A 27,961-nucleotide genomic window follows, 5' to 3' on the forward strand; every position below is an offset into this window, starting at 1 on the left:
CCAGTTTTGGAAATAATGAGTCTTTCAAAGCTTTCACCCGTGCCAACATGGTGACCATATCATTGTATTCCTCATTGAAGTCACTTCTATGGAAATATTTAGGCCATCTTGAAGTGGTGAAATTTCTAGCAGCAGAGAGGTAAACTATATTAATTACTTTCTTTCATTTTACCTCATTTTTCTCATAATATTCCTAAGCACTTTCTTGAGAAATGTCGGCCACATCCTCGACTAGCGAACCCTTGAATACACTGTTAAAGAAAACAATGTCCAATGTCATAACCACATTTTGACCAACGTCTTTAACATGTCTTCTATTTAGATTGAAATGATTTGCCATTGCAAGTACAAAGTCTAGATCATGCGCTACGACGAGGAAGGAAGCATATTTTTGCAACTCAGATTTGATCAAGTTTGTCAGGCGGGAAGGAGATTTCTCAACTCAATCAATAAACTCCTGCATATTGACATGACCAATTTGTGTGTCCTTGATCTCCTTGATGTTGGAATCTACTGAACTTTCTGAGTACATATTCAAGTATTTATCATACTTCTACTTCATCTTTTTTAATGATGACTTGCCTGGTGAGGATTCCAATTGACTTGAAGAAGGCTTTGATTTGTCATGAGGGGGTCTTGACATTTGCAAATTACCACATTCAACACTGAGGATTAGCTTCTTTGAAAGTCATCATCATCAGAAAACCAAATTTGATCAACTGGATCAAAAATTCGGAGTCAGATTGGGCTTGGGAACAAAAATGGCAAAAACTGGCAGGTCGGGGAAAAAATTCTGATCTGCACCTTGGGAGTCAAAAATTGCACATCAAACTTTAAAGTCCGATGTGCAGGGGTAAAACATCTCCTTTGCATATCGGACTTTAAAGTCCAATGTGCAAGTTGGGGAAAAGCCATCGGCACATCAGACTTTAAAGTCCGATGTGAAACTTGAGAAAAAGTCATTAGCACATCGAACTTTAAAGTACGATGTGCAAGGGAAGGACTATTCAAAGGATAAGAACATCAACCTTTAACATTTGACGTGCTTCGGATGAATAGTGATTGGCATGTCGGGTTTTAAAACCCGACATGTCAATCGAACAAACCCACCTTACATATCAGACTTTAAAGTCCGATATGCAGGAGATATCTGCCTTCACCTGCATGTCGGGATTTGAAACCCGACAAAGTCTGATATGTAAGGTTTAAACCTCCTGCTAACACATCAAGTTTTAAAACCCGACATGTTACCAGGAAGGATATCTCCCGCATATCATACTTTAAAGTCTGATATGTAGGAGATATCTGCCTTCACCTGCATGCCGGGATTTGAAACCCAACACGTAGGTGAGGGAAGAGAGGAAGGAGGATGGACTAAAAGATCAAAGGGCAATCAGGCATTAAAGTTCGATGTGCCCTCGACCTCAAAGGGAAGGGCAAAATAAAAAAATGAAAAATAAAGGGAAAAACTAGCATGAGAACAAAAACCCGAAAACCTTACCTCAATCAAGGAGATCGATGAAAATTTGATGAACCAGCGAGACGATCAGGAGCAAAATCGGAGGAAAGGAGCAGGATGGCATGCGAGGAGGAAACATTGGAAAATGAAATGAAGAATTAAAACACAAATTTTAATAATTAACCCTCGAATTAACAATTAATGCCCTCATTAATTGCTAAGCGTGTCGTGCATGTCAGACTTCAAGATAAAACCTCTTACAAGTCGGACTTTAAATTCTGACATGCAAGACACTGCAAACAACCTGCACATCGGACTTTAAATTTCGATGTGCAGGAGCAAAGACCCTGCAAGTTGGACTTTAAAGTCTGATCTGCAGGAGAAGGACTACTTGTAGTTCGGGCTTTAAAGTCCAATCTGTAGAGATAGAACCATAACATTGCACATGGGACTTTAAACTTTGATGTGCAATTCTTTCACTAGGGAAAACCCTGCAGGTCAGACTTTAAAGTCCGACTTGTAGGCAAAATTGCAAAAAATAACAAAAAAACTTGAAAACAATAAAAACAAAAAGCGAAAAGCAAAAGGAGCTAACTAATGGAGTCGGTCAAGCTCTCCCAAAGGATGTGAAGTACAAAATGAACCAGTTTCGTAGGGTGCCTCACGATTTTAGCCGCACTGAAATCAAGGACAACACACTCTACTTATGTCTCAGGTTCACCCCTTTTTGGGTGGACTATGGTGTGAGGAAACATAGTCCCATTGGACTAGCATGATAAACACCATAATCCCTCTAAAAGAGGCCCAAATTTGAACTTGTCAAAGCATTGGTAATCTCCATCTATGATCCAATGTCAATAAATTGATATGACCATTGGAAGTTAGCCTAGAAGCCTAAAATACCTTGAGAAAAACCTCTATAAAGGCATCAACTGTAATTCATTTGAACAATCCTTACATAAGTTATCATTCCAATTCAATGACAAATATTCTTCCTCAAGAGTAGATATGAGTACAAATAGCATCAAGATACAACAAGTTCTCTTCAAGTATGTTTTAATGATGGATTTTGTGATGATTTATCATGCTATTGCATTAAAAATTGGAGGACTTATCTAAAGAGAATTGTATCACCAATAAAAGGTTTGTTTTTTTTTTTAGCACTTCCATTCAACATTTCCTTCAAATTTAGCCTCTACCCTACCAAGCGTAAGCTCTCTTTTCTAGTCATCATTGTTATAATGGAGGTTAACACCTACTTGGGTTTGACCTAGGAAAACCCTTATATAGTCCAATTCATTTCCCCTCTTTTCTATGTGTAGGCGATAGATCTAATGGTAGAAGGTTGCAGATCTAGAAAGTGCAAACAAAGATAAACAACTTAAGATTTTGCACAAGCAAAAAACTTGTACATTACCATAAATACAACAATTTCTTACACTTCTTGTCTAAATTTTTGGTAGGAAGATCTACAAAGCACCCTAATCTAGATTTCAAACACTTGAGCTAACGAAAAGACCCCTTGGACTATGGTACCTAGCTCTAGTGTCCAACTATTTTGAACCCAAATTATAGACATAGGTTCCTCCTTGCATTCTATTTCCAAATTTAAGCTTCTCTTCTTATTTACAGTTATGTATCTTCCTGTTTATGATGTTTGTTGTCAAAATCCCTAGTTCTTGCATCATTTCTCATTCTATCTTATCCAATCATATTATAATTCAAAAGAGAAAAAGTAATCAAAGTGCCCAGCTTTGGCAAGGGTCTAAAGTTGGGCCTAATTGATTATTCTTTAATAAATGTTGATGTGAATGGGCTTGATTCCTAGTTTGCATGTTTAGATTGGTAAACTCCATTTCCACTGTATTACACAAGGCCTCATGTTCCTGATAATATATATTACATATATGTAATATATCACCTTGAGGAGAAGAAAAAGGATGATCTTTTACTCTTACAATTGAATGACACCTATATCAAGTGTTGGGCAAGTTATGATATATAAGACACTAGATGTGTCTCATAAGACCAACTTGGATATCAATCTAATGTTTAAAATCTTTAGAGAGATCAATCTCAATATAGAGACATTTTTAGGAAAGAAAGATGTTATTTTAGGAAAGAAATTATAGTACATAGAAGTGAGTTTTTGGACATAACAAGGTAGATCTCATATGAGACCCAAGCTTTGTTCACCCATTATTTAAGAATGCTTTCAGGGGCATTCTCCTAACATTATTTTAAAATAAATTATTAAAGTAACATGTTCAAGCCATCTATAAGCACTATCAAATTTTAGGATGGTAAGAACCATATTTAGAAATGTTTTAGAAGACATACTTCATGAAAAAAATATGTGAAAAGCTTCTTGGGCCAATTTTATGGCAGAGACATCCTCATGTATTGTAAAAGCATCGACAATGACGACAATTGCTAAATTGACGAAGTTTGAGGTAGTTTAAAGGAAAAAAATATCATAGGAACACAAAGAAAAAAACATTGGAAAATGCTACTCAAAGAAGCAGTATGATGTAGGCATTAATTTATAAGCTAACAAAAGAAAATCCAATATCTAAACCCTAGTAGAGTTGAGTCTCCCCAAACTATTCAGCTATATGTTTTTATTCTTTTCTTTATCGATAATTTATAAGATTATATTAATATTAAAAAAAAATCATAAATTAATAGTCATATATAGCCAAAAACAAGGATCAACCCCTAACATTGTCTAAAGAAAAACAACCCCTACCACTTATACCATCGGCTACCCAAGCTTTTGCCTACAAAGACTATCCTACTACAATCCCATATCCCACCACCCAAAATTTGGCTTTCAACCATTTTTCCAAACTACAAATTTAAACTTTCCAATTTTACAAAAAAATTAAAACGAAATATAGCAAAAACTATCGCCATTCTAGATTTTCAACTTCTTTTTGTTGGAATCAAGGAACATTGAGAGGAGGGGTGAATCAGTGCTTTGCTGGTAAATAAACTTTCAAACTTATTATCAGACAACTAGAAGAAAATACAGGAAAGTAAAATGCAGAAACACAAGAAAATCAACCACAAAATCATAACACCAAGATTTTTACATGGAAACCCAGAAAGGGAAAAACCACAGTGAGATTGGAACCCACAATATTCATATACTGTGATCAAGAGTACATAGATATTACATGAGGGGAATGCACTTGCATTTAGGCACACTACCTAGAACCAAAGGTTTAATTACAATATGGAAGTCTCACTGACTTACAAATCAATTACAATGATAACTACAGTTATTGAACTCCAAAATAGCATCAAAAAATATCTAGATGAGTTCCGGTTAAGTGCATAACATCTGGTTGTACCACCTCTTCTACTCTACTATGTTATGCTCCTTAGTCAGCTACTAGATCAAGAATGCAAATGTGAAACTACGCCAGATCACAACTCACTCATATCATCATTCAAAAATATCTTCTACATCCGTTATATATCCGCAACCACAAAATAAAACATTCATCAAGTCGACCAACACAATATGCAATGTAACATTTAACCGGGTGTTGGCTTAGACTGAATCACCAAAACATATGCAGATCCATCAAATGATGTCAAAATGACTTCCACAAGTCGGCCCTATCATCCCATGCATGAATCTCACCACCACAATCACCGCAACGCTTTTGGACCAAAAAATGCTCTACTATCTTGAAATACTGAAGATGGATTACCGGATCACTTTCTTCACCGATTACCAAAAACCATGACTACCGGATATGATTTCCAAGAAGAGTTTCCATCAATGACAGCCTTGATCCATTATCAATGCACTAAAATCCATCAAATGAGTGTCAATTGCCAACACTTTTTACTAGAGTCGTTGACCCAAAGTCCTACAAAGTAAATTTGGTCTTCTTTGCCTCACCCTTCCACTTCATCACTTGTGTCATTCAAATCTTCACCTCCTTCTCATGAATGTAGTCTTCCAGGGTCTCCCAACCCACCCACATGTCCTCTATTATGGCTTCTCTATCTACTTCATCATTCTAGAGAACAAAGGGTCTGAACTCCACATTGTTCACTTGTAGCATGATCCCTTCACCAAACAAATGCCTCAAGCCTCTTCCCACCATAGCCAATGCCATCAAAGAGATCAAGCCACACAGTGAGTGGTTTGGTACACAAGATTTTGCCATCGAAATCGCCTCCTCCTTTATACCAAACATCAACCCGCATGCAATCGTCATGAAAATTATATCAACATTCAATCTGTAATGAAATTTTGATTATAAATAGTCTTCCCCTAGCAACACCTCCATGATCTGCAAAAATGTGGGGTCATCAAATTTGAAAATTCCCCCAAACCTTTTTTCGAACACGTTTCCAAAAAAAATGACTTGTTTTTAATTGAATGAAGTGAAAATCTCACTTCCATGACTATTAGTTGTGCACTATTCAAGCTCCCTTTTGTTGCTATCTGAAACTTACTTCACACACCTCAACCTTGGAAAAGCCAAAACATCGCCCTCTTTTTTTTCTTAAATGGCTCCACTTGACCCCGTGTCAAATCAATAGTAATGATCTTTAATTCACCCTCCTATCAATGATGTACGATATGGCCAAATCATCATTTTGAGTTCAAGCTATTTGTGCCACCTCCAACTCAACTATTATCACTCTGCCAAATAGTTAAAAAGGGTGAAAAATGACAACAAACAAGTTTCAAGTGCATGTATCAATATACATCATCCACCCAAATGATGAAGAAGATCATGGGTAGTTCATCTCCTGCCAACATCTCACATTTGCTCCATCAGATTGGTAGAGACTCGTTCTCACTAGGGTCATCCCACCACCTCACACTTTAGACATTTAAATCGCATCCTTGATTTGATCAGTAATTGATGATTTGTATTAATATTCAAAATATTACATATATCAAAATGGTTATTGCAATCTGAATAGTCCATATATCCACATAAGATCCCCATATACAAAATCCTCCTATGCATACAAAAAATTTCTATCTAACCCCCTGAGACTAATTAAGATAGATAAACATAAATCTACAAAAAAACAGACTAAGATCCACTAGCAATAATCAACTCCTTTCCTTTTCCTCCCTCGTCTTTGGAGCCCTCCTGTTGATCTTCATCATCATCTTGATCATTGTGGACTTCCGGTGGAAAGCCAATCCATAGTGACTAGCTTCGTGGTTGCTTATTTGATCCTCTAGGATGCCCTCACTTCCTTCTCATGGAGGATCTCGAACCAGAGAGTTCTTCAATCGACTTTTCATTCGATGGGTTCCATTTCTCCAATTCCCTATGTATCTCCCTCCTCTCCCATGAGCGGATGTATTCTTGCACACCATGCATTCCAATCTAAGTTGAGGCCCTCTAAACTTCCTTATTGCAGTTGTCACTCCACAATAGGAATGGACGCAACGGTGGGCAAAATTCATTAGAGTGGAGCTAAACACCATTTAGGCACACAAACCCTTCTCCATCCCTCGCCATTCTGATTAAAATATTTAACCCTACCTCCAATCCTCTTGTAGACTGTTAGTGACTATCCATTGAACTCTATCCACCCCCACAAGTTTGAAACACCATGCAGTGAACATTGAAGCGATCTCCACATTCATATGATACTTATACTTCGCTTGCATGTATTCTTCTCCCAGCACAATCTTCACCTGGGTAAGGAAATCTTGGTCTTCAAATCAAAAAACATTTGACAGACATTCATCCGAGATGGCACCCCAAAAGGCCACCATAGGTCGTGACGCCCACAGCGAAAAGTTTGGTTCCATGGCCGCACTAAGCTCACCAACACCTTCTCAACCAATCAGCTTTGATATTTCCTTACCTTTGAACATGCAAGATTTTAAAATCTTGAAACTTTTTAAGTGTTTTCTTGATAATATAAATGACCTTATATATTCTCCAATTTTATGAGAAACTCCTTTAGCAATAGCCTCTGTAACTATTTTTGAGTCTCCCTCCAAATGTAGCTTAGTGATTGAAAGTTTGTCTGCAAGATAGATGACAAGCAAAGAAGCTTGTGCCTCTGCTTCATTATTGGTACCATCATGCATCATTGTGCACCCCTTGCCAAAACAAGTCCTTCATCATTTCTTGCAATGCAAACCACTCTCGATACTCTGGGATTTCCCCTTGAAGCCCCATCAAAATTATTTTTTATCCAACCCAACTCCGGTTTTTCCCATACCACTCTACCCTTTGCATCATGAGCATGATTAATCCTACTAGGCCCATTTAGAGGCCTATATGTTTTAATTGCTATATTCATTTAGAAATGACAATTTCAAAGCCTTACTTTAACATATTCTTCTACATTACATCATTGTCTTCTCGTTTACACATAATGCTAAATACAAACAAAAGGATTGTTTATCAAATAAAAAAACCAAATTGCAAATTAGCTAACTCCAAACCAATCAACATATTGTAAATAAAAAAGTTATGTACATCACCAATGCCATTATACAATTTATATAATAAATGCTAATCATGTGTTGTACACATTGTTTTCATCTTTATAAAAATATTTTATTATGCCGAGAGGCATCTGTAATAACATACCAATATCTGTAAATAATGCTAAATACAAACAAAAAGATTGTTTATCAACTAAAAAAATCAAATTGCAAATTAGCTAACTCCAAACCAATCAACACATTGTAAATAAAAAAGTTATGTACATCACCAATACCATTATACAATTTATATAATAATTGCTAATAATGTGTCATACACATTGTTTTCATCTTTATACTATGCCGAGAGGCATCTACAATGACATATAAATATCCGTAAACAAAAATTGGATTTTGAATAAATTTGACATGTAGATGACAGGTAAATGCATGCATGTTTCAGTTTCTCTATAAGTATTATTTTTTTATTCTGAATAAAATAGAATCATTGCCACTTGTCTCTAAGTATATGAAATTGTTACATCTTTAATGAGAGTGAAAGAGTGTAGCATTATTCAGCTCCATGTCCTTCTTGACAACAAATAAACACGCAAGACAATTATGTGATATCTCTGACATTATTTTACGTATTTTTTTTTTAGAATATAGATATACTAGTTAAGTCTATAAGTAAATAATTACTTTTATTTCGTAAGTTTGAAAATTTTGTTCTTTTGATATTTCTCTCGTTCCCAAGGAAAATAATTTATTGCAAAAGGATTTTATGTTTCCATTGAATACATGTTCTCAGCTTATACTTTCAGGCAACTCAGAGAGCTTCTTGTAACAATTGTGGTAAAAATTTTGCCATAGTTTTACCATGCTCAGAATTCCAGCAAAGTCAGAAGATATAATTTCTGCTATTTTAAGAAAACAAAAATAAAAATGGTTGTAGTTGCAGAGAAGAAAGTAACAGACAGACAGTAGTGGAAGATTGTATTATTTTGTTGTGTAACTACTAATAATGAAGACTGAATTGGTTTGCAGCAGAGAATCCATGCTAACACATTATTTTGACAAAGGCTAAAGATAGCCATTCATTATTATGCCGAGAGGCATCTACAATGACATCAAAATGTTGGTAAACAAAAAACCATTTTTGAAACAATTTGACATGCAAATGACAGGTGAATGCGTGAAATATGCCATGTTTCAGCTTTTGTGAAGGTGTTGTTTTATTACTCCATATAAAATAGAACCCTCGCCACTTGTCTCCAGCTAGATTCACAGCTTTTTGCATGCAAGACTTTAATGGATTTGTATTTCTGGTGTTTAGTATTTTAGAAAAGCATTTATTTTAAGAGGATTGTTTCTTGACATATTTTACATATATTTTTTAAATATAGGTATACTAGTAATATACTTTTAATTGCAAAAATGAATAGATTCTCTTCACAAAACCAACCAGCCTTAAAAACCCCACACTAAGCAACATATTAAGCTTAGAGAATGTCAGTCGATTCTGAGTGTTTAACACTTTTAAACTTAGAGGTGAAAGCTTAGTGTGTGTGATTACGCCGAGAGGCATCTACAATGAAATACAAATATCCGTAAACAAAAATTGGATTTTGAATAAATTTGACATGTAGATGACAAGTAAATGCATGCATGTTTCAATTTCTCTATAAGTATTATTTTATTACTCTGAATAAAATAGAATCATTGCCACTTGTCTCTAAGTATATGAAACTGTTACATCTTTAATGAGAGTGAAAGAGTGCAACATTATTCAGCTCCATGTCCTTCTTGACAACAAATAAACATGCAAGACAATTATGTGATATCTCTCGACATTATTTTACGTTTTTTTTTTTAGAATATAAATATACTATTATACTAATATTCATTTTATTGTAGTCAATACTTCGATTTCTTACAACCTTTATAATTATTGATTCAACATTGTTAATGTTAAGAAAAAACATCTTACACAATTGTAAGATTTATGCCCACATATTATGAATACATTGTTGGTTTGATTTACCAATGACAATTGGTCAACTTATAAATTGCCACAAGGGTTGAGACTTTATAGTCTTGATAATAATTCATAAAAAGAAATTATAATTAGAAGTCAATCTTCAACTATTGTGGGTTTGAATGTGTCATAAACCCTTCTTGTAAGGCCATTAAATTTATTTCAATCAAAAACACAAACCTCCCATGGTTATGGAAAACAATGTTTATAATAAAAATACTAAAATATGCAATGTAATAGTGACAAGTTTAAGCTTTAATATTAATGGGTGCTTTACCATCACTGTCATAATTTGAATGCTTTTAAACTATTCAATAATGAATGGTAGAGATTCTTGATAAATTTCTAAATGTGTATGGAAAATGTGGCGTCTGTTTTGGGTCGTATCTACAAAATCTAGACCATTGACAAAGAGTAAACAAAATTTGTGTCAACGAGTTTGAAAATATATTTTGGTACACCAAAACCACACAAAGCGCGTAATGGAAACTTCATTCCAAAGAGGGGACACACTTGAGCCACGAACTTCCCTCTACTTCCACATTTTCATGTTTATTTTTTATTTTTATTATTTTTTTATATTGAGTTTTTAATGTAAATTTATCTTTTCAAATTTTAGGTCATGTCAATAGGTCTTTGGTTTACAAGTGAAGATGAATGGTTCTTAATGAACCCATTTCAGATCAAGTTATGATGAGTGCAAGACTTTGACATCATAAGGGGGATCATGCCCTGGACAAATTTGGTAGAATGGATACCTCTCAATCCTTGGCTCTTAGTCAAAGAGGTTTAGCCTAAGGCTCGTGCTCCCATATTGAGTAGCGAAAACAAATTTGTGGATGAAAAATCGTCCATCAAAAAAAATATATATATTTTTTAGGTCACTTGTTAAAAGTTTGTTTAGTTTATTTTGTCATTAATATTTTTTTTTCTGCAAAATCGAAAGAGCTTTGTTGAGTAGTTTTCCTCAAGGTGTAGTGTTTACACATATTTTATGTGTCGTACTCTTCATGAAGTTTTTAAAGGCATTTTTTTAATGGAAACAAGTCAAAATATATAGATGTCAAACATCTTTGCCTTTATATAGCATGTTACAACAATTGAGTAAGCATTCATTTAAACCACAATTCGCCTTTAACTAAGCAACCACGTGCAAATGATCCAATCTGTCAATTTCACAACAATTATTTTTATTTTATTTCAAATCGACAAATATTTAATTTCAAATTTAATTTCTAAATTCATAAATATTTTGATATTTGTGATGAATATTGAAGGGTTGTAGTTCAATTATTTAAGCAAATGTTATATTCCTTGCTTATGCCATCCACTAAGGTTCAAATCATCCGCTCATAAGATTGAACCATATTTAACCCAATAGTGACTTTGACATACTAGATTCCCCTATACATGAGAGCTTAGCCAAAAGACTCGACATTTGATTTAAATTATGTACTTATGTTAATTTAGTACGCATACAACTTTTAATTTAAATATATGCTCCCTTTAAGTATTACAATTCGATATATAAAAACAATTAACTTAGCCAACTAACAGCTTTTAATTTAAAAATACATTCTTTCAAAATAAATGACATCGACAACCTAAATCCCCTACTTATACAATAAAAGATGCGGACAAAATTATTTCCATTACAAACCCCCCAAAAAAATTTGTGGTAGAACTATTTCAAAATATCCGCTATTTAGTTTTGAACAAAAATCAAAATAATCAGCTATTTACTTTTCAACAAAAATCAAACGCACAAATTTTCTCGTGACAATTTCATCTATAATTTGCAAATGGACGGCGAGGAGTAATTTCCTGTCGGTTTGTCATGCATTTTCGGTGGTCTGCCACACAATTTCTTTAGAAGCGTCGGTTATGGGATCTATAATACCCTCTCCCCCTTGCAATTCATTTCATATTGGAATCCTCTCACAGAATTCAGAATTCAGAATTCAGAGATCAAATTAAGCTTCTTGTAAAGGCTTCTGTTGAATTTAATGGCGGAATTCAAGGATTTTTTGCCAACTATGGCGGAGAAATTGGAGGAACCCGAATTTATGGAGGAGCTCTGTAATGGATTTCGCCTTCTGGCCGATCCTCTGTTAGGGTTGATTACTGAGGAGAGCTTGAGGAAAAATTCTGCTGTTTTAGGGGCTGAATCTTTAACAGATTCGGAAATTCAAGCGATGGTGCAGGAGGGAGATTTGGACGGCGATGGAGCTCTGAATGAGCATGAGTTTTGCGTTCTGATGATTCGATTGAGCCCTTCTTTCATGGCGGAGGCAGAGGATTGGCTGAACAAAGCCCTAGCCCAGGGACTGAAAGAATAACTGTAACGCTTCTTATTTAGGTTTAAAATCAGAGAAAGTTATAGCAGTAAGATGCAGAGATTTCTTTGAGGCTTTCTAGATTAATATGTTTAGGATTTAGACATCTGTAACAGCAAGGTCCAAAGATTTCTCTCAGGCTTTTAAATTAATATGTTTATTATTTAGAAAATAATAACATCACGATGTCTATATTTCTTTGACACATTTGGAGGAATAATGGGAGAGGTTATCCCCAAAAACATTATTATAGATTTTTATAATTTATGATGATGATATAGATTTTTATAATTTATGATGATGATATAATAGTGGATAGATAGCATTTCTTTTGGATTAAATTGTGTTCAAGTTTTTTGAATCAACGTTTTGTTCACACTTTTGTGATCTATTATCCGTATGATAGAGCCATAGGAATCAAAATAGTGGATAGAGAGTCAGATATAACAATGGATAGATAATGTTAGTTCCGCATGGTAGGTGAATTGGCTTGGGCTGTGGGTTTGCTCCCCATTGGTCTTGGGTTTGATTCCCTGTCAGGTTAACCCAGCGGCTAGGACTGCAGACAGACTCATCCGCCTCCAGAGGACTAGTCTTGCCTCATCTCGCCCCTCCTCTGACCCCAACCTGACTCCCATAAGTCCAAGGTAAGGCGGGGTTGGTCGCTGGGATGAGACATGGGGATACCTCTGGGTTACCAAAAAAAAAAAACAATGGATAGATAATGTTTCTTCTAGATTAAATTTTATTCAAACTTTTCAAATCAATGTTTCCGATTACACTTTTTGATCCATCACAAAATGTTACAAAGCCAAAAGTATTGATTCATGTAATAGTGTTTTTGGATTTAATTGTCTAGTTGTTTTTAGTGTTATTGTTTGGGATCAATTCTAATTCTAATATGTATTATTGAGATTTCATTTTGATGTTGGATCATGGAGGAATAGGTTTTCTTCGTATAGATGATGAATCATAGAGTGTGATTTGAAACGTTGAGTCAAAAGCTATCATACAACTAAATCTAGAAGCACTCTTAAATTCTAATATGTTATATTTTCTTTGAATTGTAGTTAGATTCTTTGGAATTGTAAGAATAGTAATGGCTCATATAATAGCTTGTATATATTCAACAAATATACCTTCACAAAAGAAAGCAAACCAAGTCTTTCAGAGCATTATTGTATTCACATACATATTAAGGGCACTAGAAAAGCTATTTGAGATTGTTCTACTCCAAAATCTGGTTTTTTTAAATTATATCTTACTATGTTCATCTTGAGGATTAGAGCCTAAATTTGAAGGTTGTGTTATCCTATTTTATTATTTTTGTCATAAAATAAATTTTAAATTTTAAAAGGATTGTACTAAAAGAAAATAGACATTTTGGATGGAATATTGAAATTGTTATAAGATTATTTTGATATATATTAAATTTATAAAAAAAAAAATTTAAATGTTTTAGTATTTGAATAGTAATTTTGAATGAATAATTAGATTTTTCTTTCACAAGCAATATCAATTGTCAAATTTTGGCTTTAATGAGATTTTTATCTCTTGGTAGGAAATTCATTTCTTCATTTTAAATATACCTAGATATAATATTAGACAAATTGAATAATTGGGTCTAGCGCTCTCTAGAATCTCTCTTACTATCTTTTCAAGCCTCACACTAAAAGATGGAACTACTGCCCCTTCATCTTTCGGATACGAACAAGTTTATTGATCAATGAACTTATATTAATTATTTCATTAAATTGATCAATATAAACTATTTTGAACTTATGTCATGAAGAAATGCAAATTTGCATATGCCAATCAAAGAGCCCATCTATAGCATCTTCTTTAAGAGATTGAACAAACAACTCCATGATAACATCTTCTGCTTCAATATTACAATCTTTCATCAATTCATTAAATATCTACAAGTGCTCTCTTGTTGATTTAGAATTAAGATAATTTTGGATGCGATTGAAATAAAATGGCATGTATCTTTCAATAGAGAAAGGCTTTCTCTAAAGTCAAGACTGGGATTGCAGTGAACTTTTCATTATAACATTTGAGAGCTTATAGGGCAAAACCATAGTAAAATTCCATATGTAAATGTGCTTTAAGTAAAAACACATTTCTCTTACAATCATTTGTTCATGGCTTACTTCAACTTGACAAGATCTTAGGTTGTTGCAATACATAACCCCTTATATCTCCGAATGCTAAGACCCTTTCCTTCATTATTAATATGCAAAATAAAAGTTTATACCTTATGCTAGTTGCACAAGATTTATAGATCTATAGAGACCACATAAACTTTTACAACATATGCAAGTTCTACACAAATCAGTGATACTCCATTTACCATGAATATTTTATCAGCACTCACCTATTACATCAAAATATGTTCAAGTTTATGATATTTATCTTGGTTCTCTTCCTTCTGGTACAAATATTCATATAAAATGGGAACAAGCTTTGTTTTTTTTAATTTCATAAGTGACCTGCATACAATGCTTTCCCTCTTCAAAGATAAAACAAGGAAAGAGGCCAATTACCTAGAAAATTATTGTAGACTTTTGCAAATATTCTTTCTCTACCTGGAAACTTTGCATATTTGTAATATGCTTGCACATAAACAAAAGAAATCTTCAACAATTGATCAATTTGATTGATAGAGTTGCCACCTTTCAGTAGAGGACACATTCTTCAAGAAACTAAAAAATCCTCAAAGATCAAATACTTTTTAGGTTCATTCCACTAGCAAAGCATCAAAATTTCATAAAATCTTGAGATGTATTATACTAATTTTTGTATAAAAATAATGAAGATCTTCAAACTATTTGACTCTTCCAAACAAACACATGCTTGTGAATACCTTCCCAAATAGAGTCACCAATCTATTGGTGGTTGCTCAAATGAACCAATGAAACTTCACAAGATCTAGGTTCTAATGTAATTTAACATTTCTTGATGACAATTTCAAACAAATGTTATTACCTTATAATAACATGAACTACTAATGGCTAAATCATACAATACCACTTAATAATCTACAAGTGAATTCCTTAACTACTTTCTATGAAAGAAATTATGCCACTACTTGAATAGATACTAATGCAAAAAATAATTCATTACTATGAATGAGTAATGAATAATAACACAACCCTTGATTGTTTTATTCAAAGAAACATTGTAGATTAAAGACAATTGTACAAACAAATATGTATTCATATAAAAAAAATCAAAACACTACAAATTTTTTTCATAAAATATTTATAGGCACAAACATATAACTTTGCCTCCTCAAACAAATCACTCACAACATATTTGTAGAATTCAAATAGATTGACATTGGCCTCAAAGACCCTTCAAACATTTTTGCAATTAATTAGAATTTCCCTCTTAAAGGCTATGAACAAGAAAGAATTTGTATCATGATATCTTATTTTGATTAATTTTGTGACTTTGACATGATATTTTTCAATAGAATACACTTTGAAACTACAAGTCAATTTTATTATTCAAAATTTAATTAATATGTATTCTTTATAATATTATAAAAGGAGAGAGGATATTTTTACAACTTAATTATTTCTATATAAAATGTTTAAATAATGTGATCAACATTTTATTTAAATATTAAATATAATATAATAAAGAAACGAGAACATTTAAATTTTTTTCTATAAGAGTATTGTAATTTAATATTATAATTAAAAGAAAAAAAATTAATATTTTTTATTTAGAATAAAATATATAAAATAATAGATTATTTTTTAATTTAAATAGTTGAATATAATATATGAAATGATGGTATGTTTTTTTTTAATTTTGTCATTCACTAAAATTTATATCTATCAATGGGCCCTTGGTCTATTGGTAAAGTTGAACTGTTCCAAATGAGCCCACTAGGAATCAAGTCGCAGTTCGCGGACTTCATGCCCTTGTTGACCTATCGTGCTCGCAAATTTGAACCTCCATTAAAAACAAATAAAAATAAATTAAAAAATTCTTTTTAAAAATACTATAAAAAAAATTGAGACTAAAAATCACAACTCATAAAAATTCACAAATTAAATACCCTCAGTTCTATTCTATACTAAAACTAGAGTGATTGTATACACATTTTTAACTCATAATTTAATATTTACAAATAATAAAAATAATTCAACAATTATTAGTCGACTAAATAATAATAATTTTCTTCCCTCATCCAACGCTCGAAAAAAAACGCACACTAACACGTCTTAGTTTTTTCTTAAACGCAAAGAACGTAACCGACAAATCGTCTGACGGGGTTTTCAAAATCAATTAAAAATATTAAAGTTAATTTTTGGACATATACAATGAAATAAATATATGGCCTATTAGCTCAGTTGGTTAGAGCGTCGTGCTAATAACGCGAAGGTCGCAGGTTCGAGACCTGCATAGGCCAATGGATATCTACATTTTATGTTCGGAGTCTTTAACGCTAATAAAGAAGTCGACATTAATCCAAATGTTTTTCAGTTTACAGATTCTACGAAGGATTAAATTTTCAAGCATGCTACTTTAGCAAATTAGTGATTTCTAATAGTTATTTATATGATTGATTTTAATTTTTATATATTTACAATTATATTTTTTTATTAAATCTTCAAGAGAATTTTTTTCCTAATGGTTAAAAAAAATCTATAATTACAAATTAGTTAATAATGACATGTTAGTGTGAAATTTATAACATAGTTATTTAAGAATACATCAAATTTATGCAAAATATTGTCCAAAATATGACCCTATTACCTTAGTACCCATAAAACCTATTCATATTATTACTTCATTAACTCTACTTTCTAGAATAAATAAACATTACCTTTCTCTTCTTGATAATGGATAGATACAATGTATAGGACATGTATGAAGCTATTGTATAATAGAGAGAGTACATTTTTATACGGAAAACACCTCAAACGAACATCAACCACACAAAAAAAGAAACACATGGCTGGCCAAAACTTTGGCCACGCATTGATTCAATTAAAAAAAAACACTTCTTTGACCACACAAAAAAACTCATGCGTTGATTCAATACCACCAAAAAAAAACAAATTCGTCGACACAAAGTTGTGCTCCTCATTTTTTGAAGTCGTGGTCTGAAATGAATCCATCGTTTCGCGTAGATTTTATTACCGCCTTCAACGAAATTCCCAGCCTATTCGAACTGGGCGCGATGAAAGCTGTTTGCAATTGGCAATTTCAAAATTAGATACTTTCTTGACGATTTCTTAGTAAGTTTCCAACTGGATCCAGAAGGCTACACGGCAATAGAGATTTTCCTCATCGTTTCTGCTCTGCGCCTGGTCGGCGATGGATGCTATAACAACTACCCTGCTTTCTCTGCAATCCATATTCCAATCCTTTCTCCCTATTGCAATTCCTGCTACAAAAGCTTACTTAAATGGCGGAATTCCAAGATTTCCTTCCAATTATGGCCGAGAAATTGGGCGGAGCCGGTTTAATGGCAGAGCTCTGTAAAGGGTTTCGTTCACTGGCTGATCCGCAACGGGGTTTGATCACCGTCGAAAGTCTGAGGAAAAATTCTGCTATTTTAGGGGTTGAATCTTTGACAGATTCAGAAATAGAACCGATGGTGCAGGAGGGGGATTTGGACGGCGATGGAGCTCTGAATGAGCACGAATTTTGCGTTCTGGTGGTTCGGCTCAGCCCTTCTTTCATGGCGGAGGCCGACAAATGGCTGCAGAAAGCCCTAGTCGAGGAATTGGAAGAAACGCTGAAAGATTTGTAATTACATCGATCTTGAAAGATTTGTAATTACATCGATCTTGTAGATTGTGTTTAAATTCATTTTTTCTTAATACAGAGTATACCGTGCTTAACGCCTCTGAAATACTACTGGTACAGAATAAAATTCGGATGCAATTTAATTCTATTGGTTTTTCAAAAAAAAAACAAAAAAAAACTAACAATTATAGTTCTAATAACTCTTCATTTTTTTTTCACTAACTCTCAGTTATTAAACGTTCATTAATAAATTTCACATGTACCAATAGCTGCTCACTTTTTAACATTTTTGGATTATAATTGGTTCATTTGTGCACAATTAGTGGGGTATTTGTGCACAACTACTAGGTCATTTGTGCATAACTATTGGCAATTTTAAATGTACACAATTACTAGGTTATTTGTGCATAAGTATTAGCAATTTTAAGTGTACGATTATTGGGGCATCTTTAAATAGGTATCAAGCGACACTTCGAAATGTGTACTTTTTGACCCTTGTGAGCAGAACGGATCCCATAGCATGTATGATTAGTATTGTATAAGCAACTAAGTCACATACAAAGACAATTGAAAAAAATCGTCAAAATCTGATGTTTTGTTTAGAATTTGTGGATGTACTAAGTCAATTATAACAGCTACTGGTACACTTCCCCTATACTTTTAAAGTATTTTTAATTTGACAATTTTTGAAAAAAATTATTTATTTTCCTATCGATTCATTTTAGAAAACAACCATTAGTAATTAATCTTTTTTATTTTCTTGTATTTACTACATAACATTAAATTATTATATACATGTGGGGTGGCCAAATACTAAATTAATATTAAATTTTGAAATATTGTTTGAATAAATCTTATTAATTTTATTGAATGACATTAAAGTATTAAAATATTGTTTAAATTTATTGCATTTGTTTCATGATATTAAACTATTATATATTTGTGTGAGAAAACATTAAAGTGAGGCGACAATTCACTCACTTAATGTCTTCAGTGATATTAATGTGAGATGGCAAAAGTAATTTATGTAATTTATATGTATTGATAAAAGGACATTACGTGGGGGTACAATGAAAAACTTTGCATTTAGTTTGTCAACTTCACTCAAATCTATCTTATATAATTCATTTTTGTGAAAAGACATAAAAATCTATAGATTTAGATATGACTAATTTAGAATTTAATATGCATACACGTTGTAAAATTCATTGTTTTGAAATGACATACAAATCTATAGATTTAGATATGACAAGTCTAGAATTTAATATGCATAATTTGATTATGATGTCTAAAAACTCTAGAAAAAAATATAGAAATATATTTTCGCTCAACATGAGCAATCAAGTAATGAAGTTTTTGTCCATCCAAAAACTTGGCATAATTGAATAGGCTATGGTGGTAATGAAATTTCACTAATAGTTGTGGTTGTCAAGTTTCAAATCTCAAGTATCAAAGAATAATATTCATTACACAAAGAATGATATCTATTCTCAAGAAAGATTGTAAAGATTGTGAAGGAGATGCATAATTTATTATCAAGAAAATAATTTTTGAGCCCACATTAGTTTATTTTGCTTTCTTGTTGGAATTTGTTGAATCTGTAAAACTTTAAACTCAAATATATTAGTAATTTTAAGATTGTATTGAGTAATATCACAATGCACCTAATAAAATACCCAAAATATTTCATTTAAACCAAAAACTTACATTTGTACATGTTTATATTTTCTTAAAATCGAATAAAGGTTACTCTTGTAATATACCTTAGGGCTAAAGGTAGATTAATTAGTTGGTGCATTAGATTTTACCATTTCTTCAAATGTTGTGTTGAGTTATGCTTAGTTTTAAAATGTGAATGTTATTGGTTAATGCACTCTTTACTTTCAGTTAGATTGCTAGCCCGTACAATCTACTTGGTATGTTTTTTTTTCATTATTATTGTTCAATAAATGTCTTTTGTAGATGTTTAATACACACGAACATTAGATTTTACTTTCTCTTTTAGTTTATCATCTTGGTGTTCATTGTCTATCACCTAATTTGATTATATCCCCTTCTTTTGTACCTTTATTAGACCCAATAGATCACAAAATGCTTCCAGTTCTAGAGAGGCGATCATATCTCCTACTTCTAACTCCATTTCCATAGGCATATTCGCCTAGGATCTTTCAGTTGCAACTAGATTTAAGGGTTGTTTACTTCCCAAGATTCCTTGCCTATTCGTTTTGACCCACGTCCCCTTTGTTCTTCAGGACTACCCTTGGTTGGGGGAGTGATTATGCTTGTGAATCTAAACCTTTCTGGGATTTATTGCTCGATCATAAGATCATCCTCCACAATTTGGCCTCTTTTCTCTCTTTCATTATTCAATACCGTGTGTTCCTTGCCCTCTTTCATCCTCTTCTTCACTGCTAAGGGAGAGCAGTTTGATGCAATCTCCCTTAATTGTAGGCTAATGTTTCCTCTAAGAGGGAGGTTAGTTCTTTTTCTTGCCTCTTCTTCATTTTCCCCTCTATGTTACCTCCTTCAATGCATTGAGTGTTTTGATTGTGTTGGCTCCCATCACTAAATCTCAAAATCTCATTGGTAATGGCAAGGGTCTTGAGTAGTTAGGGTTCCCTAATTTGCAATGTCGGGATGTGCGATATCTACCTTTTCTTGATGCCACCCTTGACACATTTCTCCATCAATGGGTTTATTGCCTTTTGTATCCTTATTTTGAGTTTGATTTTTCATTAGCAATTTTGTGGATCTACTAGGGTTTACTAGTGGTGAGAAGGGCTCTCCTACATCCCTCCAATCCATTTTGGAGGAACAAATAGTCTTGAATCTCTTCTTGAGGATGCATTTTCAACCCTCAACTCACGTCGACCTCCACTCTTTGAAACCATTTTGTCTTCTCTTTTATGACTTCTAGGTTATCATTAAATAACATAGATCTTGATCAATGCCAACTAGGATTTTACCCTCTACCTCGATTTATTGAAAAAAAATTCTTCTTCCACATTGATAAAAGACCCTAGGGCTTCCCCAAATTTTTCTAAGGGTGTTGAGGTTCCAATATTCAGTGGGTAGTCCTACTAATCTAACACATCATGGAAATCTCCTAATGGTATTTTTTTGGGGTCAAAATTTGACTCCTAGTCAATTAAATGGAAACAAAAACCCTTAGAGAATAGTGGTTTTCCAAACAAAATTTCTTGTTGCAAAAATCTATCGATGCATTCAATGAGGAAGAAATCTTGGGAGATCAGTTTAACACTAACCCGACCTCCAAAGCTTTCCATCCACCAGTTTACAATCCTTTCTACAATGTTGCCTGATCAACTCTATCTTATGAAAAACCTGCAAGTGTTTAGGTGATTCTATGTCGGCTTTAGGGTTTTGGATGAGATCACAAAACCCTTGCTCTTCTTGTGTGAGGGTGCTTTCCAACTTCCCTTTTCTTCTCTTGGTTTTGGGGCTTACCATGCCTAATCTTTCCATGGTTTTCTTTGGCTTTTGAAATTGCCCATTCTTTTGTTTCTATTGGCTCTCCTTTGCGAAACCACCTAGTAGGATTATGTTAGCACCCATGGTGAATTTTGGTATTACTTTGGTCAGGTGACCCCATTTTTGAGGTTTTTCTTTCTCAATTTAGATTGGTTGCTCTACCAATTTGGCATCCCTTTGTTCTACCATTCGTTCTGCCCCATCTATCATGTGTTCCTCATTGGTTTATCTCACCACTTATATTTTATGAATTTACCTTTCTTTTGTGAGCCAATTATTTTTACATGAATGTTCATCAATGAATTTGTTTCCACTATAATATAAGGTTTAGTATTGGGGTTTTTTGTAGGTGTAAAAATTGAAACACATTTATGCCAAGTTTTGAGATAAAAATAGGCAAGTGCTCTCCTCAAACAAAATAGACAATCTTAATAGTCATATATAATTACTTCATTAAATATGCTCAAATTTAAAGAACATGCTCTCATCACACCTCTAACATCTAGCATGCCTTTAGCATACCAGTCTATCATTAAAAATGAATACTCCATTGATTTAAATACATACAATATAGCTAAACATCTTTTAAAATTTCAATCAAACAATAATTTAAACACATTTAAAACTTACAAGTCATACTAAAATTATTTGTTAATGTAAAAATAGGCTTAAAAGATAATCACAAAACAAATGCGCTCTCTTCAGAGAGAATAAAAAGTATTATCAATCATTTACTAACTTCATTAGAGATGCTCAACATTTGGATCATAATTGTGCTACTCTTTGAAATCATCTCTACATGAATTGCTACTATAATAATTTCAATCTAATTTGTAAGTTTAATATATTTGTATAGTGTTGCTTGATTGGAATTGATAGATGTGTTTGGACATATATTATATATACCAAAAACTCAAAGTGGAGTTTTCATATGATTCAATTTATGGCAAGTAAGTGTATAATAACTTATAAGTAGGTTTTTTTTTTGCACTAGTTTATCTTTGTAACGTGTTAAATTTTTAGATTAAATGTCTTTAAACTAGTGAACGTTCATACTACATTTTGGGGGGGAAAAAAAAGGTAGGTTGTAAAGACAAATCACAAAATATATTTTCTCTCCTCAAACAATAATAGAAAATCTTAGTGATCATATGTTAACTTCATCAAAGATGCTCAAATTTTATAAGGCCTACTCAATCCTATAATTTTAGCCCAACTTCTAATTTACCCAAATGATGTAGAGATAAAATCATATATCTATCGTCTTTAATTAATTTATTTAATCTCATGATACAATATGTGAGATAAAAAGTAATCTACTAAACAGTAATTGGTGTTGGTTTTAATTTGCAATCATATAATCACAATCCTAATAGTTGATGCTTTGTTCATCATTTACAATAAAATTATTATGAACTGACAAATTGTTTACTCTAAATGTTAATGATCTAGTGATCATTAGTGACTTGTCATTTAGGGTTTGTAGATGGTTTAAAGATACAATATAGCAAGAGAGGATTGATAATTAGTGATAATTTGTGTCTTGAGTTCTAAATTGTAGTTGACTTTCTCTTTCAAGGCTTTAGCAAGAGAGGATTGTTGTAAATAATTCATAACAATAAACCATGCATTATCACTTTTGTAAAAGGGAAGACATTAGAGAAAATAGCTTTGCATCTTACCATATATTCTATGATATCACTTATCTATTTTTTGGTCTATAGATGACTTACAATATATAGGATTCCTTGTGCTCCCAATATGTAGGAGACACCTAATTGTTCAAATACATGGTGTACATGCCCATGCTCCCAGTATGTAGGAGGGTCCATTGTGATCTTTAGTAATAGTTATTAGTTGAGATTGAACTTGATAAATTTGTGTCTTGAGTTCTAAATTGTGGTTGACTTTCTCTTTCAAGGCTTTAGCAAGAGAAGATTGGTGTAAATAATTCAAAAGAATAAATCTATGCCTATATAAAATAATTAAAATTCTCTAAACCTATATCTATGTTTTATGTTTGCAATAAATTTTACCCCTTGATTTATGTGGCAAATGTCTACAAATTTTCATAAATAGTGCAAGTGAGAACAATGGTAATGAATACCATAAGTTTTAGCAATGGTGACAAATATAACAAGAAAGAGCAATAGTGATTATAACTGGTATATGGGATGGATTTTTATAAAAACATGTACGTTTATATCTATAAAACAATAAACATTATATAAACTTGTATTCTTAATTTTTATAGTACACTTTTGCAACCCATAACAAATTAAGATGAAAGATGGAAATGGTGATTGCAACTTATAGATGGGATGGGGAGTTCAATTTATTTTTCAAAATTCAAATATGATCTCTGAATCTAAGCTAGGAGAAGAACATCAATAATCGTTATAGCTAACTTCGCACACCATAAGCTTCTAAACGATACATTGAATTTAGACGATTTTTATGCGATTTAACTGCTTATAACTATTGTCTTGATTCCTCAATAGTAAATATGAATATTATAAAATCTATTTTATACACAAGAATTAAAAAATAACTATTTCAAAATATTGTCCAAACTATGACCCTATTTCCTTAATACCCATAAAACCTATTCATATTATCACTTCATTAACTCTACCGTTCTACCTTTCTAGAATAAATAAACATTACCTTTCTCTTCTTGATAATGGATAGATACAATGAATAGGACATGTAATGTTTAATGAAGCTATTGTATAATAGAGTGTACATTTTTATATGCAAAACACCTCAAACGAACATCAAGCACAAAAAAAAAAGAAACACATGGCTGGCCAAAAATCTGGCCACGCATTGATTCAATTGAAAAAAACACTTATTTGACTTGCTTTTTAAGTTTCCAACTGGATCCAGAAGGTTACACGGCAATGGAGATTTTCCTCATCGTTTCTGCTGTGCACCTGGTCGGCGATGGATGCTATAACAACTCCCCTGCTTTCTCTGCAATCCATATTCCTATCCTTTCTCTCTATTGCAATTCCTGCTACAAAAGCTTACTTCAATGGCGGAATTCCAAGATTTCCTCCCAATTATGGCCGAGAAATTGGGCGGAGCCGGTTTAATGGCAGAGCTCTGTAAAGGGTTTCGATCACTGGCGGATCCACAACGGGGTTTGATCACCGTCGAAAGTCTGAGGAAAAATTCTGCTATTTTAAGGGTTGAATCTCTGACAGATTCAGAAATAGAAGCGATGGTGGAGGAGGGAGATTTGGACGGCGACGGAGCTCTGAATGAGAATGAATTTTGTGTTCTGATGGTTCGGCTTAGCCCTTCTTTCATGGCGGAGGCCGACAAATGGCTCCAGAAAGCCCTAGTCGAGGAATTGGAAGAAACGCTGAAAGATTTGTAATTACATTGATCTTGTAGATTGTGTCTAAATTCATTTTTTCTTAATACAGAGTATACCGTGTCTTAACGCCTCTGTATATTTCAGAATTCCACTCCCCCCGCCGAATTCTGGTTAACTTCTCATATTCCGGATATATAATTTTTATTGGTTTATAACTACTGGTACAGAATAAAATTCGGATGCAATTTAATTCTATTGATTTTTCAATAATGGTACAGAATTAAAAAAAAATAACTGACAATTATAGTTCCAATTACTCGTCATTTCTTGTGCACCCAACCTTCAGTCACTAAAAGTTCATTAATAAATTTGATATGTATTGATAGCCGCTCACTTTTTAACATTTTTTATTATAATTGGTTCATTTGTGCACAACTACTAGGTCATTTGTGCATAACTATTGGCAATTTTAAATGTACACGATTACTAGGTTATTTGTGCATAAGTAATAGAAGTTTTAAGTGTACGATTACTGGGGCATCTTTAAATAGGTATCAAGCGACACTTTGAAATGTGTACTTTTTGATCCTTGTGAGCATACTAGATCCCATAGCGTGTCATTAGTACTTAGCAGTCTGAACAATAGCTATAAGCAACTAAGTCGCATACAAAGACAATTGAAAAAAATCGTCAAAATCCTGTGTGTCGTTTAGGATTTGTGGATGCACGAAATCATCTATAACAACTACTAGTACACTTCCCCTATACTTTTAAAGTATTTTCAATTTCATAATTTTGTAAAACATTTATTTATTTTCCTATCGAATCATTTTAGAAAACAATCATTAGTAATTAATCTTTTTTATTTTCTTGTATTTACTACATAACATTAAATTATTATATACATGTGGGGTGGCCAAATACTAAATTAGTATGATAGTTTATTCAAGATACAATAAATTTTGAAATATTGTTTGAGTAAATCTTATTAATTTATTGAATGGCATGAAAGTATTAAAATATTGTTTAAATTTATTGCATTTGTTTCATGATATTAAACTATTATATATTTGTGTGAGAAAAACATTAAAGTAAGGCGACAATTCACTCACTTAATGTCTTCAATGACATTAATGTGAGATGGCAAAAGTAATTTATGTAATTTATATGTATTGATAAAAGGACATTACGTGGGGTACAATGAAAAACTTTGCATTTAGTTTGTCAATTTCACTCAAATCTTTCTTATAAAATTCATTCTTGTGAAAAGACATACAAATCTATAGATTTAGATATGACTAATTTAGAATTTAATATGCATACACGTTGTAAAATTCATTGTTTTGAAATGACATACAAATCTATAGATTTAGATATGACAAGTCTAGAATTTAATATGCATAATTTGATTATGATGTCTAAAAATTCTAGAAAAAAATATAGAAATAGATATGACAAGTCTAGAATTTAATATGCATAATTTGATTATGATGTCTAAAAACTCTAGAAAAAAATAATAGAAATAGATATGACAAGTCTAGAATTTAATATGCATAATTTGATTATGATGTCTAAAAACTCTAGAAAAAAATATAGAAATAGATATGACAAGTCTAGAATTTAATATGCATATTTTGATTATGATGTCTAAAAACTCTAGAAAAAAATATAGAAATACATTTTCACTCAACATGAGCAATCAAGTAATGAAGTTTTTGTCCATCCAAAAACTTGGCATAATTGAGTAGGCTATGGTGATAGTGAAATTTCACTGGTAGTTGCGGTTGTCAAGTTTCAAATCTCAAGTATCAAAGAATAATATTCATTAGACAAAGCATGATATCTATTCTCAAGAAAGATTGTAAAGATTGTGAAGGAGATGCATAATATTCATTATCAAGAAAATAATTTTTGAGCGCATTTTTTGTTATTGGATTTGCTAAGTTTCTTTTATGTTTTGCTTCTAATTTCTTTTTTTTTTATTATTTCTTAAAGTTCATTGAATCTACAAATTTTTTTTAACTCACATTAGTTTATTTTTCTTTTTTGTTGGAATTTGTTGAATCTGTAAAACTTTTGACTCAAATATATTAGTAATGTTAAGATTGTATTGAGTAATATCACAATGAACTTAATAAAATACCCAAAACATTTCATTTAAACCAAAAACTTACATTTGTGCATGTTTATATTTTCTTAAAATCGAATAAAGGTTACTCTTGTAATATACCTTAGGATTGAAGGTAGATTAATTAGTTGGTGCATTAGATTTCACCATTTCTTCAAATGTTGTGTTGAGTTATGCTTACTTTTAAAATGTGAGTGTTATTGGTTAATGCACTCTTTACTTCCGGTTAGAATGCTAGCCCCTACAATCTACTTGGTATGTTTTTTTTCATTATTATTGTTCAATAAATGTCTTTTGTAGATGTTTAATACACACGAACATTATATTTTACTTTCTCTTTTAGTTTATCGTCTTGGTGTTCATTGTCTATCACCTAATTTGATTATATCCCCTTCTTTTGTACCTTTATTAGACCCAATAGATCACAACATGCTTCCAGTTCTAGAGAGGCGATCATATCTCCTACTTCTAACTCCATTTCTAGAGGCATATTCACCTAGGATCTTTCAGTTGCAACTAGATTTAAGGGTTGTTTACTTCCCAAGATTCCTTGCCTATTTGTTTTTCCCCACTTCCCATTTGTTATTCAGGACTACCCTTGGTTGGGGGAGTGATTATGCTTGTGAATCTAAACCTTTTCAGGATTTATTGCTCAACCATAAGATCCATCCTCCACAATCTCACCTTCCTCCACAATTTGGCCTCTTTTCTCTCTTTCATTATTCAATACCGTGTGTTCCTTGCCCTCTTTCATCCTTATGCTCACTACTAAGGGAGAGTTGTTTGATTCAATCTCCCTTAATTGTAGGCTAATGTCCCTTTGCAGGGCTAATGTTTCCTCTAAGAGGGAGGTTAGTTCTTTTTCTTACCTCTTCTTCATTTCCTCCTCTATGTTACCTCCTTCAATGCATTGAGTGTTCTGATTGTGTTGGCTCCCATCACTAAGTCTCAAAATCTCATTGGTAATGGTAAGGGTCT

General features: G+C 32.6%; 3 protein-coding genes and 1 non-coding gene across 4 annotated transcripts; all 4 read left to right on the forward strand.

Moving 5' to 3' along the window:
* Window positions 1–11,722: 11,722 nt before the first annotated feature.
* On the forward strand, window positions 11,723–12,567 carry LOC131028767 (calcium-binding protein KIC). The gene has a single exon (XM_057959105.2). It carries the CDS (start codon window positions 11,937–11,939, stop codon window positions 12,267–12,269), a length of 333 nt encoding a protein of 110 aa, XP_057815088.1. The 5' UTR covers window positions 11,723–11,936; the 3' UTR covers window positions 12,270–12,567.
* Window positions 12,568–16,618: 4,051 nt separating this feature from the next.
* On the forward strand, window positions 16,619–16,692 carry TRNAI-AAU (transfer RNA isoleucine (anticodon AAU)). The gene has a single exon. It is a non-coding gene; the product is annotated as a tRNA-Ile (tRNA).
* A 658-nt stretch (window positions 16,693–17,350) lies between these two features.
* LOC131875659 (calcium-binding protein KIC-like) lies at window positions 17,351–18,176 on the forward strand. Its single transcript, XM_059220264.1, has one exon. The coding sequence runs from the start codon at window positions 17,695–17,697 to the stop codon at window positions 18,040–18,042; it is 348 nt and encodes a 115-aa protein (XP_059076247.1). The 5' UTR covers window positions 17,351–17,694; the 3' UTR covers window positions 18,043–18,176.
* A 6,231-nt stretch (window positions 18,177–24,407) lies between these two features.
* LOC131028786 (calcium-binding protein KIC-like) lies at window positions 24,408–25,110 on the forward strand. The gene has a single exon (XM_057959134.2). It carries the CDS (start codon window positions 24,568–24,570, stop codon window positions 24,913–24,915), a length of 348 nt encoding a protein of 115 aa, XP_057815117.1. The 5' UTR covers window positions 24,408–24,567; the 3' UTR covers window positions 24,916–25,110.
* The last annotated feature ends 2,851 nt before the right edge of the window (window positions 25,111–27,961 follow it).

Source organism: Cryptomeria japonica, chromosome 5 (genome assembly GCF_030272615.1).
Source record: "Cryptomeria japonica chromosome 5, Sugi_1.0, whole genome shotgun sequence".
In the NCBI taxonomy this organism is placed as follows: domain Eukaryota; kingdom Viridiplantae; phylum Streptophyta; class Pinopsida; order Cupressales; family Cupressaceae; genus Cryptomeria; species Cryptomeria japonica.

What these genes read in the sequence shown, in the direction of transcription:
- LOC131028767 (XM_057959105.2), top strand. Translation starts at nt 11,937, where the DNA reads ATGGCGGAATTCAAGGATTTTTTGCCAACTATGGCGGAGAAATTGGAG.
- LOC131028786 (XM_057959134.2), top strand. Translation starts at nt 24,568, where the DNA reads ATGGCGGAATTCCAAGATTTCCTCCCAATTATGGCCGAGAAATTGGGC.
- LOC131875659 (XM_059220264.1), top strand. Translation starts at nt 17,695, where the DNA reads ATGGCGGAATTCCAAGATTTCCTTCCAATTATGGCCGAGAAATTGGGC.